The 15333-nt window shown below is 35.3% G+C and overlaps 2 protein-coding genes across 5 annotated transcripts; both read right to left on the reverse strand.

The window, feature by feature from the left end:
* Positions 1 to 522: 522 nt before the first annotated feature.
* On the reverse strand, positions 523 to 11016 carry LOC102597813 (acyl-CoA-binding domain-containing protein 4). Of its 4 annotated transcripts, XM_006342704.2 has the most exons (18): positions 10768 to 11015; positions 10595 to 10665; positions 9398 to 9461; positions 9171 to 9323; positions 9010 to 9087; positions 7863 to 7967; positions 5967 to 6033; positions 5819 to 5880; positions 5125 to 5264; positions 4877 to 5003; positions 4665 to 4779; positions 4395 to 4483; positions 2936 to 3019; positions 2468 to 2809; positions 1785 to 1839; positions 1339 to 1667; positions 1182 to 1241; positions 523 to 854 (listed from the first exon to the last, which is right to left on the reverse strand). In XM_006342704.2, exons 2-18 carry the CDS (start codon positions 10630 to 10632, stop codon positions 774 to 776), a joined length of 1989 nt encoding a protein of 662 aa, XP_006342766.1. In that variant the 5' UTR covers positions 10633 to 10665; positions 10768 to 11015; the 3' UTR covers positions 523 to 773. The 4 variants fall into 4 exon arrangements, with proteins under 4 accessions (XP_006342766.1, XP_006342765.1, XP_006342764.1 ...); XM_006342703.2 differs by having other exon boundaries at positions 1339 to 1839; positions 10764 to 11016; XM_006342702.2 differs by having other exon boundaries at positions 1339 to 1839.
* A 2914-nt stretch (positions 11017 to 13930) lies between these two features.
* Positions 13931 to 14666, reverse strand: LOC102598582 (monothiol glutaredoxin-S3). The gene has a single exon (XM_006342705.2). The coding sequence runs from the start codon at positions 14558 to 14560 to the stop codon at positions 14252 to 14254; it is 309 nt and encodes a 102-aa protein (XP_006342767.1). The 5' UTR covers positions 14561 to 14666; the 3' UTR covers positions 13931 to 14251.
* Positions 14667 to 15333: the final 667 nt, after the last annotated feature.

Raw genomic sequence — 15333 nt, forward strand, 5'->3', positions numbered from 1 at the left:
TATGTAGTTGAAGGGTAGGTATGCTTTATGTGGTTTGCGATTTGAGGGCGTGACACAAAATCTCAACATTCATCATTATTCTCAATAATCTTTTGTGGCTAAAATGTAATTTATTTTTTGTATGTGCATAGATTAAAGAAATTTGATCACCAAAAGAAATAAATTCAAATTAATTGTTAGGATTAAATATATCCCAAAACTTTAATATATTCCTACATGGCTTTTATTTAAATTTAAATCAATTTTTCACTTCATAAGCCAAAACCAAATAAAAGGTATGGTTGAACCATTTGTATAAGGGAAAAAAATATAAATGACACTTCATAAAAATGGTGGATATATAATATATTTGCTCTAAATTATTTAGTATCAGGGATGTTTGTACCTTTTCCCATTTTAAAGTTGTGAAATCAAAATCTAACTTAGAATTTTGTTGTTATTTTACAAGGTATCTATATTCAAATGGTAGTCTGTTGAACTATAGTATAGATGAATCTTTAGGTTCACGATTTTTCTGGAAACATTCGTTTGAAGACTTGATATGGAATATATTAGTACAATACAATAGAAATTGCAGCCAATGTACAACATTGTAGTTTGATGATACATATTCTAACAAAATTTGAAGTTTGCCAGGTGAACTATTTTGCAGGCTTAAGCAATCTGGATAATTGTTTGGTTCTTCCTAAAACGAGTCAATAACAATTCAAGTCTAACATATATGTGTACATAATCTTGTAGCAACTAATATACAAAATGTCATCCTATATATTCTAAACATGGAAAGGTTTCCGAGGTGTTGGAGATCGATTTTCCAGTGATTGCAATCTTTGTTTTAAATGGAAAACTTCAACCTGAAAAACCAAAGGATATTCCCTGAATAAGTACAATGCCAAGGTCTGTAAAACAACCTCTTGGAGCAAGGATGAAGATGGTCATGTGACCAAAATGTGCATTAAGCAATTATATATTTCAATAATTGTATAACTGTTGAGTGGTTAATCGTAATAGAGCAGCTATATCCTAAGCATCTGTTGATCTTCACCAAGTTCTTCCCCATCCGGTTTTTCCCTTACCCGAGCATCCCATCCCAACCCCAGAATAAGAATTAAAAGATGAATAATGTAAAAATAATATGTTGCTTATGATTTCCTTTATCATTCTTATGATTGTGATCATACCTGCAACTGGAAAGCTCTTGCTCTTTCTCCAGCAAGGACTCCCCTTGTTGTATGCAGTTCCTGCATTGGATATCGTAGACATAAACTTAATAAGAGTGGGCTGAAAAGTTGGCTCAGACATTTTAGGAATAGATAAAACAATAAAACCTCTCTTTACCTTCTGTGTATCATCCATAACTGCCTTGAGGAAAGCCACGTCATGCTCAAGCCTGACATTATCAGAGTGGACAATGTTGGATAAACTGTTAGCCTCTTCCTGGGCCATTTCGACACTAGCTAGCTTTTCTTTAAGCAACTCCATCTCCTTTACAGCATCAGCCATCTTTTTCTCCATGTCCTGTTTACTCTTCACTGCTGCTTCACGGCCAGCCAATGCAGTTGCCAGCTGTCCTTCTAGAATTCCATTCTTTCTCATTAAGGAAGATAGTTTTGCTTCATACTGCTGACAAGCACCTGATGAAGCTGGCAATCCAGCTTTATAATCACCTTCTTGGAAGACAAAATCATCAGTGTCTTGAAAAAAGTTTGCACTTGCTTGTCTGTAATGAGTAGGCAAATGTCCAGATTCAGAGATAGTAGACATCTCCTCAGACATAATTTTACCTCCATTGCTGCTTGTTTTGGGTCCTCCTATGTCTAGTTGTTTTGCTCCTTGTTCCTTAGAATGAAGATGAATGAAACATCAGTTTGACTAGAAAAACAAATAAACTTCAGAACATACAATCACTTAATTGTAAATTAAAATCAATCTAATTGTTGTATCTTCGAGCCCAGTATATAAAGAAATCACTAGCAGCAAAAACAGCAACAATTAAATAGAAAAAAACAAGCTATAAAAACCTCCGGAATAAAACACACCCAACACATGAAATTACAATGTTCAACAGACAACATATAGCCATCAAGAAAGAACTAGAATCTTCAAGAACTTCAAACCAAATTAATCAAAGGACAGCCCGGTGCTCGAATCACGTGTTCACGCATGGTCCAGGGAAGGCCACACTTCAAGGGGGTGTAAATTGTAATGTAGGCAGCCTACCTTAACACAAGCATCAGTGGCTAATTCCACGGATCGAACCCCTAACCTATTGATCCTATTCCAAATTCTTTTCCTATCTAATTCAACCAACATATTATCTTAATCTTAACCCGTATCCTATTTCATAACCCCGTCCATCGAAAATACAAATTCAAAACTTCGTTTGATAGGTCATATGTACTCATCCATCTACTCAGGGACCTGAGCTTGTGAAGAGTGAAATACTAGAATAGTTGCTATAGTTTACCTGTGAAGGACTTTCATCTCCTGAGGTCTTAGTCATCTTTGCACTGGCGTCTTCATCATTGGAAAATTGCTTGCGAAGTGAGACATTACCAGACACAGAACTAGGATCAATGAGTAAAGACTCTGACAATGATTTTCTACCAGAGCCATGATGCTCAACCGCAGAGGCTAGATTCTGTCTCGCTATGGAATCCACATGAGAGGTAGTAGTACCATTAACTGGCTGAGAAGCAGGCCCAGTGGATGTCAAACGATTCCCAGATAGCAAGTTCCCAGCAGCTTTACTTAAGCTTGATCTGCGGCCCATTGACAATTCATTTTTTTCCATAATAAGTACCTCAACCTGTAAAAGAAAGATGAAATGAGGCAAAGCAAATACTTTGTACATGAGAATTTGACTTTAAGAAGACAATATGTCAGCGCTAGCTAATAGATGGTTATACAGCAAAAGTTCTGGTTTTCATGTTACCTCATTTGATGGATCTTTCTTGAAACCACCAAAACCCACAAGAAAATCCCTTTCCTTATGCTGCACAAGGACGAGGCTGAATCCCTGGCATTCATTAAAATGTTGAAATATACTACATGATCCACTAAATTGTCAACTTTATGTGATGCAATCTAGAGCAAGAGCACGTAATTTTGTTAAAGTACAGGTTCAAACATCAGATCATAGGTGCACTTTATAATAGACCACACGACTAAGTCCTTAACAACCCTTTTGCTTTAGAGAAGTTTTTCATAAACAATAAAAATTGACGCTTAGATTAAAATATTTATTTATACTTTTTTTTTTTTTGATAACCGAGAAATCCGTCTGTGACCCACCCTTCGGACCAATCACAACCTTCTAAACTCGGTGGATAATGGGCCCGCCCCTCTACCCTTCTCCACTTAAATACCGGGCTTCGCTTTGCATGGTGTGGGGCTTGAACCTGCGACCTAAGCCACAAATCCTTATTTATACTTTTGAAAGCTAACTGTTTATTTTTGCCATAAAATAATTTAACAAAAACCAAAATATTCAACTATCTTTTTCAAACACTAACCCTAAGTTCAATACTTCTTTTTGATCACCAAAATCCCCAATGGCCGGCCACATGGTTTGAAACTCGGTGGATAATGTCCCCCATTCTTCTCCACTTAATTACCAGCTTTTCTCTACAGTGTGGTTGAAACCCATGATATGCACCTATAACCCACACATCATGCATTGGCTTTTACAACTAGACCAAAGCCTTGGGGGCAAGTCCAAACACAACAACAACATATCCAATGAAATCCCACAAGTGGGGTATGGGGTAGAATGTATGCAGACCTTACCACTACCTCGTGGAGGTAGAGAGGCTGTTTCCAAGATAGGTCCAATTCCATTCATAAAGTTGAATGGAATTGTATTGCATCTTTTTATTATTGGTGTAAAAAGATAGAAATAGATGAATTAGAACTACTAGATTTGTTGGGATCTCTGTAAGTAGCTTCCTCCATTCTCTTTTTGCTTCTTTTTGAAGGTCTCCAGCATATCCTTAATGCCGAGGAATACAACATTACCAATTTCAATATAAAAAAAAGGGGAAGAGGCATTCTTTTTGATACGAACTAAAAAGGAAAGAGGCATTCTTTTTTATACGAACTAAAAAGGAAAGTAGGACAAACAAATTGAAATAAAGGGAGTAATATTTAACATAAATTATAATAGTCATACTCTCACATGCAAAACAAAGCATGGCAAATCTTTGCTAGGTCTGGACCATATCAGCTACTGGAGAATAAAAAATCTGGGTTGACTGACGTAAAAATTCAAAGATAGCACCAGCACAAGAGCATATACTGTTAGTTGACTGACACAAAAGTCGATTGACATAATGTCAAAAGGCAGAAGCATGTATCATAATTGTGAGAAAGTGAAAAGAAAAACTGAACTGAACCTTGTTGGTTGTGATAGAAGAAGCTGGTGAAGCAACAGCAACAGACCATTCAAGTTTTAGAACATCAAATATTAAAGTCTCAGCATGTCCTGAAGGAAAAAAGTATGGTTAAGTACTAAGAATGGAAACAAAGGGAAGAAGGAGAAGAATAAATTCAAAAATCAGAAAGCTTAAGTAGCAAATAGGTTCCTATTAAATGCATTTCTTTGTTGAGTTGTGTATCGATGATGATGAAGTAGAAGGCAGCAGTTATTAGCTATTTAGACATACTTCTTTTCCTGCTACCACCCCCAGCAATATACCATTTAGTTCCACAAAGCACTCCACAACAACCAGCTCTAGGTGAAGGATGGAATCCACGTATTTTAATTCTTGACCATGCCATCTGAGGTGAACATGAACATCTGGCATTAGAATGTTGCATATAGAAGAAATTTGCATTCATTCGGGGAAAGGAGAGCTTAAGATTTTATTCCACAAACCGTCTCGAAGTCAAGCGTGTACAAGTCATTTAACGTCCTGGACTTTGATGATCCACCAAAAATCAGGAGTAATTTATCATCATAGAGGGCAGACACATGGTTTGATCTTGGTGAAGGACCTGTTCCCCTGCATGCATGTGCTACTAATCAAGAAACAAACCTGATAATGCCACCATCGGGTAAAGTTAATGGCCCAAGGAGCAGGAACATTAACAATCATATAAATGATATATCCTATAGCAACTCACGTGCAATGAAGTGGCAGCCATGTCAAGGATTTAAGATCAAACATATGCAGATCGTTTAGCTTCCTCCTCTTTACGTCTTCACCCCCAAATAAAATCAAAACTGAGCTTGCTCTAAGGACAGTATGACCACTACGCGCAACCTGTCGATTGAATTGGCGAGTTAAAAAGAAAGCAAAAAAATTGACGAATAGCACCGCAGGTATCAGACATCATGCTGAAGTTAAGTCTTTAATACTTTCCTTCTGTTTCCCTTTTATCAAAAAGAATAAGATAATACCTCATGTAAAGGAGAAAGTTTATAGAAGTTTACTTCACCAAACTTAGTGAGACGTGGTGCAGAAAACAAGATATTAACTACTCCCTCTGTCCCAATTTATGTGACTTACTTTCCTTTTTAGTCAGTTCCAAAAAGAATGACATTACCCTCGATGAAATGATTTACGGCCACACAAATTTCTATCATTCATTTTGGACCACAAGTTTTAAAAGTCTTCATTTCTTTCTTAAACTCCATACCGAGTCAAACTACCTCACATAAAATGGGACGGAGAGAGTATTACTTTTTCGATAATAGATACACTCGAGTCTACTTTATATCGTGTTAAACTGAGCGATCACTTCTATGAAGTGAATACCACAAAGGCAGAAAAGGGTATGCACAATCAGATTGCACAGGAGGACTAGAAGCTTTTACCGGAACGTCTCCCTTTGCTTCCAGAAGTGACCAGCATTCAGTTTCAGTGTCAAACGCCCAGACTGCAACAGACAATTTAGGAAGAAGTATATAGTGGAAAGCACAGTTGGACTAGATAGAAATACTGTAAAATTAGCAGAAAGTTAACCTGAGACTTTTTCACTTGAAGGGTCTGTTTTCCCTCCAACCATAAGAATCTTTTTACCCCATTGAACCTGGGAAATAACAGATAAATTTTCTGATGAATAGTACTCCAACACGACACACTTAACACTACAAAAGGATACACTAATCAGATTAACAAATTGGATTATAACAGCATTGCTACCATAGAAGTACCACATGTAGTAGACTTGTACAAAAACATTTATTTCTCTTCTTCATCTGAAATCAAGTACTGATAACAAATATCCTTGTGATTGGGAGTTGGAATGTTCAGGTAATATTCATGTAGATGTTCTCCAAACATCCAGTACAGTCCCTTCTTTCCATTTTGTTTGCTCTTCCAGCTATTTTAATCCGTTCCAGAAAAAATAATTTCTTTCCTTAAATAGAAAGTCAACAATTTACACACCCTCCACATCTTCCAATTGTAACAATTATTTTTTTCAAAAAGGGGTTTCCCAGCCAACTTAGGCTCCACAACTAAACTATCAGGCAGTCTTATTGATTTTTTAGAAGATGGTGCAACTCAGTTGGTTGACTACCTGGATGTTCATCTTATTGGCAAGGGTTCTATTCCCTGCACTGTAATTCCCTCTCCCATTTCCCCTTCCCCAACCCCCAATTTTGTTCTTTTTTCTAAAAAATTGTCTCTCAGTTTAGTTAAGCATAGGATTCTCAATTTTATAAGCATAGGAGAACTTTAAACAGCCAACTTCAAATTCACAGTTGAACCTTCATGGGAAATCATAGATTCCTGACAGGAAAGAAAAAGCTCAAAAACATAATCTACAACAAATCTGCATCAAAAAAATTTAAAAAGCTAAAATATCTCAAAAAACTAAAGCAACCTAATAGAATTTTAAAATTTAATTTTACCCTATAACTAAGCAACTTATTATGCTAGAAAAATCACTTCAGTAACTGAAAACAAATTTTAACACTCCTCCTATGAAGCAATCTAAAAAAATTGTTCCTCAATTTCTGTTTCTACTATTTGTGCTTGAGGATTGTTTTTAAACTTGCACACTTTCGTAACATGGCTTATTTGTTTGCAATTTTCACATATTGCATCAGGTCTCCACCAACGAAAAATTTCCAAGTGTATTTTCTTCTTGCCGTACTTGCAAGGAGGATAATTAACTTTTTCTTTCTGGTTTGTGCATAAAAAGCACCCTCAATAATATTGTCTTGTGCTTGAAGAACACTAATTAATTATGCAACAAAGAGGTAGATATCCTTAGACTCTTCTAAGGAGGAAATTTTAGACTTGAATCTCTTTGGAATTGTAAGAATTTTTATGGATGTTATGGATGCTTCCTATAGTACTTGTTATATTTATTTTTTTCTGTATGTTCTTTGATATGCGTAACCTGAGCCAGGAGTCTTTTGGAAACAGTCTCTCTACCTCCCGGGGTAGGGCAAGGACTGCATACATTTTACCCTCTCTAGACCCCACCTTATGGAATTACACCGGGTATGTTGTTGTTGTTCTACCTAAAACTCACGCATAATAACCTATCCAGATTCCAGACTTTCTGCTGTTAATCTCGGTGACACATCAACCAATATCAACTAAAATAGGATAGAGGAAATATCGTACAGAAACATTTTTGGGAAAGTGACCTCAGTTTTTCTACCTTTTGTGGAATTCAAAGATAAATAACATCTTCAGGTAGGAAGCTTTTCAAATTTCTTTAAATGGATGTTAGCTAGGTCATTGCATGTTTCAATTAGCAGGCTCTCAAAATCTACAAACTCTTACTTGAAAGAGACAAATCACCAAGACATGGTGCATCTCTAAATCCATAACAGTATCTTGACAAATAAAATCCAAAAGTAAAGCAACAAAGTATACTAGAAAAATTAGAGTAAAGGTTACCAAAGCATGACCCTTGCATGCTGGGATCTTTAGAGGAAGACTGGTGGGCGAGAGGTAGAGCTTTGATGAAGCTGTTGTCCAGGAAAAGCTATCAAAATTTAGCACCTGAAATGAAAATGAACGCATGCCACTGGTATCAAGTATGCCACCTACAAAGCAATTTCCACGACACTAATGATTGAAACTCGTCTCAGTTACTATCTAATCATTTCCCATTTTTCAAAGATCAACACAACTGCAGATTAGAGCGTTGACAACAGATCTAAAAGAGATGACAAACAGGGGAGATAGTTTAGTCCAGCATATCTTCTCGAAGTTGGATAAACAAGGCATAACTAATTTTAGAATTAGACCTAGATCAGATACTCTTTTTTTTTTATAAGATAAGTGGTTGATGATGCTAAATTTACAAGATATGGCATTTGAGCATACAAAAAAATCTCTGGCTAACTATACAAACTATCTAAGCCACAGCTAATGAGTTAGTAAATAGATCAGATACTTTACTTGGAAAGATTTTGTAAACTGATTGTATAGCTCAACTGGTAAGTGGTAACAAAGCTCACACTAACTCTTTGCATATTTTTCTTTACAAAGTGCCCTGACAAGAGTCAGCTCCTCTCCTTTTGTGTCCACATTAAGGTCAGGCCTAGTCCCCCTCTATGTAGCAGTCTCTTCTTTATAAGATATACCCAGTGCTAGGCAATTGGCCATTGGTCCTTTGGAGGAACAAAAGTACAACTGCAGAAATTCTCTTGTGACTTAAAAGGTCAGAAGAAAAGAAAAGGTTTCATGGTTCTGAAAATCCCTCCACAAACCAAGATGAAGAAGCTTCTTACTGTTGGGCACAGACATTTAAATCATATTTCTGTCTATTCACGTGTTTTATTCTACACACGCCGTCCATGTACATCTGTTTCCTTTAGAATCTAACTTCTAAAATCAGCAAATCACCTTTAATATTATAATTTCTTACTTATCAAATGTTTGATGTTAATCTTTGGTGATAATTATCCTTCGCATTCCACAGTGAAATCAAACACTATCCCATTTGAAGCGCAAAAAAGATCATTATTTCTGTTTATATATTAAGGCAGGAGTCATCAAACATGAGATAATGTTACTTAAGGAACAATCACCAGTTTACCTGCACATCCTCTAACATACGGCTACCAGTTTCTCCACCGACAACCACCATCTTGTTCCCAACAACAGCTGCTGCATGCTACTCAGTAAAAGCAAGATGTTAAGCTTTTAAAGCATCACAAATTTAATAACATGTGATATCTTTGAACAGTAGTCAGTTACATTGAAGCGAGGTGTAGGTTTCTCTCCAGCTATAGAAAGAAGCATCCAATTTTCTGAGCCACCTGAAGCACAATCGTTAAACTCAGGTGCACCTGATGAGCATTGGCAGCTCTTTTCTTCAGAATCATTATTACTGGGAGGAACAGCTTCACCCTGTGATGCAGAAAGAGCTTAAACTTTATGCTTCTTGTATGCAACACAAGGAAAAGTTGCAATAGAGGTCTTACACTGGAATTGCTAGAACGCTTGGGGTGCCTCATAGGACTTCTAGTTCCTTGAGCTGAGTTCAATCTGAGTAAATAGTGATGAGCTCAGACAGATATAAATAGCATATGGTTCAGAAGACCTAGCTATAGTGAGGAAATCCATATCCTTAAGAAGTCCACTAACAAATGCACGTGAGAGATCAAAAGGCCTTGAGTATCAAATATCAATAGAAGGATTTTAGCAACTTAGGTAAGCAAGGACTTCATATCACTGTTTATATAAGGTATAAGGCTAAGGCATGCCAAAAATTGTACTAGCGATCTCAATGGCATCTTCACATGAGGATCTGAAATGGGAGTGCAATTGATTCAGGGGATTCATCTTATACAACCCTAACTAGTTTGGGATTAAGGCGTAATGATTAATTGAGTGAAATTGCATCTTACACATGGAAAGGATTGCAAGGAAAGCAAAGCCATATCTGACATAAGGGAAAATCTTTCAGTAATGCTCTCTTACCTAACGTAATTAACGTTAAGTCAGTTTCGCCTTCCACAAGTGCTCCATGGATAGAGATCATAAAACTTTACTAATGAGTCAAATACAAGCCAATGAGCAAAGTTGTAGCTCACCAATGTCAATTGCAATAATGCATTTAGTACCTGACCTCTTACAAATGCAATTTATAGTTTTTGAAGAGGGGCAAAAGCTACACCTCCTAGAAAAGGCATGAGGGAAAGGCAACATCCAGTTGCTAAATTCTAATGTTTAATAAAGAACCTAATTGAGACTCCAAAATAGTAGAGCTCTGCTATATGTCTCCAAACTCCACAACTTTGAGGAGAAAATCCTAAGTTCTTCTGCCATTAGCAACCAAATCTAGCAAAGAAGAATACTTCTGTCTAGACCATAGTGACTTTGCCAGTAACAGCAACCCAGTTAAATGGTTAAATGACAACATGATTAGGTCTTGGAACCAAATTGACTAATTTAGCATGTTGTCATGTTGATAGTTTCTTAAACTAAGATATACATACAAGAACTCTTTTTTGAAATGGAAATATGCACAATCTCCAGAGACATAACCAATAAGCTCCAGCTTCTCAATCCTAAACACTATAAAGCACAATCATTCATAGAAAACTAAGCACACCAGCACAACACATAAACATGGCTACTTATATGTAGTTTCTAGGCATGAATAAGTATGTCATTACCTCCCGAGTTTCATTCGCCTTTTCGAGAACCCAAACATCTCGTCAAGTAACAAATACCGCAACACTCAAACCTTAAAAAAAACAGAAAACAAAGCCGCATTATCAACCAAAAACAACCACATCACATTTCCATCAAAGAAAAGCTCAGACTTCGTAATCGGAAACTCACTTACGAATTAGAGAAAAAACTAGGTTTTGCCAGTTCGCATTGAAGCTCACTCTTGGATCATCATCCACACTGAAAGCGACAGAAAGTATCTCCAAAAATTTGATTAAACTTGGGAATTTCTTCCTCCACAAATGTACATTGAACCTCACTCTATAGTTTTGTGATGATTTTTACAGTGAGCTGAAAATGACTGTAGGTATGTATAGATACAAAAATAGTGTATGTAAAGGTTATTATTGATATGACTCTGAGCAAAATGAGTTGAATTTGACTAATGAGAAGTGCGTATTTTAGCATATCTACTCCATAATCGTACATGTAATGGCAATGCGGTCGGAGCGGATTGAGCTTAACCGCAAAATTTTTAATCTGCTTTACATAGACCTGCTCCGTATGAATCTGCATCGCTTTGCATAGATCTGCTCCGCATGAAACCGCACCACTTCGTATAGACCTGCTCCTCATGAACCCGCATCACATAATTTTTAATATTTTATTTTTTTAGTTAAGTTTGGTACTAAAAATAAAATTCATAAAAATAAGTTCATTTTTCCATTAAGTTGTATTAATTTAATAGGTCTTTTAATTTTTAGAGGTTAATTGGAAAAAAACATGTAAGAAATTGATTATTTTTTATTAAACCATTTTCATTTACTATCTTACATATTTTAATAGCTTTAAAGAAATTATTTTAATAAATAATGTTCTATCACTTTTATAACATATAAAAAGTTAAAATAAAGTTTGAACTGACATAAAATCAAATATTCCCAAAATCCGCCATAGCCCAAATTAGCTTTTAAACAAACACACTACCCAGCCCTATTACCATCCTACATGTAGGCAAATAAAAAAAAATTACTGAGAGATGGAGTGAAAATGACTGAGGAGAAAAGAGGTGCGCATTTTAGCATTTCGTTTGTTTGTGTAATTTTGTCATTACGTAAAGCATTAAGGTGTGGATGCTAAGATGCGCTGTGGGTGTTTGTTTGTATATGGTTTTTGGGTAAGAGTGAGTCGAGGAGCATTTATTGCGAAGTGGGTCCACTATTGTTGTTGGAACTTGTGGAAATGGAAAGTTTCGAATCCTTCTCAACTTTATGCTAATATCAGAAACCATATTATTTTAGTTGGGCTGAATATTGTGGCCCAGCCCAGTATAATGAGTTTTCGAATCAATGGAACTTGGATGAGTATTTTCTCATGTTTGGGCCTTACTTCATGGACCACGCTCGACCTATTATTTACCAAAGGATAGAAAACATATATATATATGAAAATATTACATAAATATAGAACTTAAGATATCATAATTTTTATACATTCATATGCCCTCTCGGATACATTTCTATCACCTCTCAAATCCATCTCTATCTCCTCTCAGATACATTCCTCCCATTCAGTAATATAACAGACCGCCAAAAAATGTACCCGAGAGCAATGAAAAAATATTCAGAATCTTTGTAATTGAAAAAACTTTCGAGATAGAATGTAATTAGCCCACAAATTTATGTACTCTATACCATAAATATACCGCACCGTGTAAGAGTCAATATGATCAGTTGTTTTAAGTTGGGGGTATTATAGTAATTTAACATTCATGTTAGGGAGTTCATGCTTTTAAGATAGTAAAGAATATATATATAATGCTTTTTAATCTTATGGTCTTAAACATGTCCGGTGAAAGTTAAATTTAAGAATTGACAAAAAAGAAAGAAACACTATTTAATGTTTGGAAATGAACTAAAAGAAAGACACAATATAGTTTTTTGTTAATTTTTTCATAATAATTCTATTATTACTTTAAAAAAAATGGATCCCTCAAATTTGATAAGACGAATACCTCAATTTTAAAGTCATTAAGCCGCTCCTGCCATACTTTTTGTGCAATCGTGTGTAGAGCGAGGCCTTTTCGGAGAGTCGGGGTGAGCTGTGTGATGGGTCCGCAACATTGTGAACCTATCTTTTATCTTTACTTATTTTTGTCTAATTCCATTAAGACAAAGTATTTTTTTGAGACATCTGTGTTATTTCTTCATTTAGATGTTCTTGACTCATATAGCCGGTTCTTGGGGGTTTCAATGTATTTCCACATGCTATATCATGAATTTAATTTCTATTGATCTAGTGCTTTAATTTATTACTATTTTTAATGATGAAAAATGTTTTATATGAATTAGTTTGCCTGGCTAGTTTGGATGCAATAGTTATCGCGACCTAAGTAAATTGGTTCGTGTGAGAGCATCAATTAGCATGAACTATAGCAGGAAAAGGAAAGATGGAATATAATCTAATTCATATAAATTTCATTCTCTATATGGAGCACATAACATCATTATATCGATGCAATTGTCACAAGGAGGAAAGTGACATAAAATATATTCGAACTTTGACCGAAATTTCTGTAACAATAACGAACTTTGGAAAAGACCTTTTACCCCTCTACACTAGTTAATAGTGTATTTTAAAGGTATATATGTGCCCACGTGGACATCATAAATAGTAATGTGTCTACATGAGCACATATATATCTTTAAAATACACTATTAAATAGTGCAGGGGTAAAAGGTCCTCCATAAAGTTTGGTATCGTAACAACAATTTCGGTCAAAGTTGAAGTATTTTTCAGACTCTTTTCCCTATAAATTACTAAGTTGTCACTATACCTTTGCCATTGATTAATTTTCATGGATATACTCAAAAATATTTTTATTATTTGGTTGACATAATGATTTTCTATGATTCTACTATATGTTAATGTTGTATCATTCTAGACGTTAATATTTTGTATGGTAATAGCTTGCATGCATGCAACCATTCACACAACACATGTTAGATGCTCTTTTATCATAGTAGAGCTATTATTGGTGGCAAATAATATGTACTTCCCTTTAATTTAGATTCTGCAATTTTGCATGAACAAGGTTCATTATTGCTCAATTTTATTTGAACTCGATTGATTATTCCATATATAAATATGAATTTAAATTGTAAACCTTGACAATATAAATAATTTTTACGTCATTTTTAAATAGTTTACCACATCTATCTTTCCTTCAATTAAATTAATGAGGGCAAAAGAATTTTTTTTTTTTTTTATCAATGTACAAATATATGAAATGAGACAAATGAAACAACAACTGAATTCAAAATTAATTAGACAGAAAAAAAGTAGAAGCCACTATTTTATATATTCGCTAAAAAAGATCACAGCTTACAATACAAAAAAAGAAAAAGAGAAGCTGGGGTTACTAGAAGTGAACACATTAATTATTTATAAGTACACCATATTTATATAAAATAAAAGATATAGTTAACTCATGAAGAAATCACTAGGCTACTACTCACTCTTTATACATGATAATTACATACACATGCTTTTTTTTATATGCTAGAAGTAACTTATTAATGTTCACCTCTAGCTTATATTATTATTCTTCCACGCTAGCTCATCGCGTTATTATTATTGTAGTTGAATATATATAGTAATTAAACCCATAGAGCTCCGGCCCTTTTAAGCATTGGCTTTAAGGAGCGTTGAAGATGAAGACTCATGACTTCATTTTCACCGCCAACGAGTTCACCACCGATGAACACTGCTGGAACTGTAGGATTACAGCCGAGCCTAGAGAGAGCAGCTTCGATCTCTCGGCCTCTCTGCATCTCATCAAGCTCATGAACTGATGGATGTACGCCGAGATCACAGAAGAGAGATTTAATGGTGTGGCTCATGCAACAAGAATTCTTGCTGAAGATCACCACTGGCTTTTCAGCAACCATTCTGCTTACTCTCTCCATATTTAGAATAATGTAGTGGAAAGTTAAAAGATATAATTATAGAGTGATGACTTGTGGTTTATGTGTAGGGACGTTAGTTGATGAGTTTTGAGGTGTGGCAAAACGAAGCACAAACAAGACATATTTATAGGTGGAATTGTGTAGATTTGGTGAGCATGTAAAGAGAATCCAAAATATGTAAGGTCATCGATCGATCCCATGTGTAGCTTTGATTCTCAAACCAAGCAAAAAATGACAACTCCCAATTTATGTGGAGGCAAGACATTTGTCGATAAATGTTAAAAGGTAACAAGGAAAAAATAACACTATATGTGTTTTCCAAAGTTAATTTGACTAATTAAACTTTTAGATATTCAAAAACTATATAGAAAGTATTATACATTGCAACTTTTTTCATATCATGATAGGATGAAAAAACACATTTTAAAATGTTTAATCCATTTGACTCTAAAAAAATATACTATGACAACTAAAAAGGAACAAAGGGAGCAAAATATATTGATAATATATGATTTTAACAAATGACACTAATATTCATTCTTAAGGTTGACCTAATGATATATAAATTCCTTGTACTAATAGGGTATTTTATTTTTTTTGGTTTCTCACTCAGTGTCCGGAGTCCACATTGGAGCTTCGACTAAATTCGGATCGCGCTCTGCAGGGCCCATTCGGGGGTGACGCTCCCAACATGATTTTCTCCATATCCAGTGCTTGAACCCGAGACCTCTAGTTAAGGGTGAAGCACTCCCACCAGTGCATCACAACCCATT

Source organism: Solanum tuberosum, unplaced genomic scaffold, assembly GCF_000226075.1.
Source record: "Solanum tuberosum cultivar DM 1-3 516 R44 unplaced genomic scaffold, SolTub_3.0 scf00035, whole genome shotgun sequence".
Classification (NCBI taxonomy): Eukaryota; Viridiplantae; Streptophyta; class Magnoliopsida; order Solanales; family Solanaceae; genus Solanum; species Solanum tuberosum.

Excerpts from the sequence above, each read along its gene's own strand:
- LOC102597813 (XM_006342703.2), bottom strand. The coding sequence starts at position 10,632 with ATGTTTGGGTTCTCGAAAAGGCGAATGAAACTCGGGAG. Across the intron at positions 4,780-4,876 it reads ACACGCTTGACTTCGAGACG|ATGGCATGGTCAAGAATTAA; the intron begins GTTTGTGGAATA and ends TGTTCACCTCAG. Across the intron at positions 3,020-4,394 it reads CTTCTATCACAACCAACAAG|GGATTCAGCCTCGTCCTTGT; the intron begins GTTCAGTTCAGT and ends AATGAATGCCAG.
- LOC102598582 (XM_006342705.2), bottom strand. The coding sequence starts at position 14,560 with ATGGAGAGAGTAAGCAGAATGGTTGCTGAAAAGCCAGTGGTGATCTTC.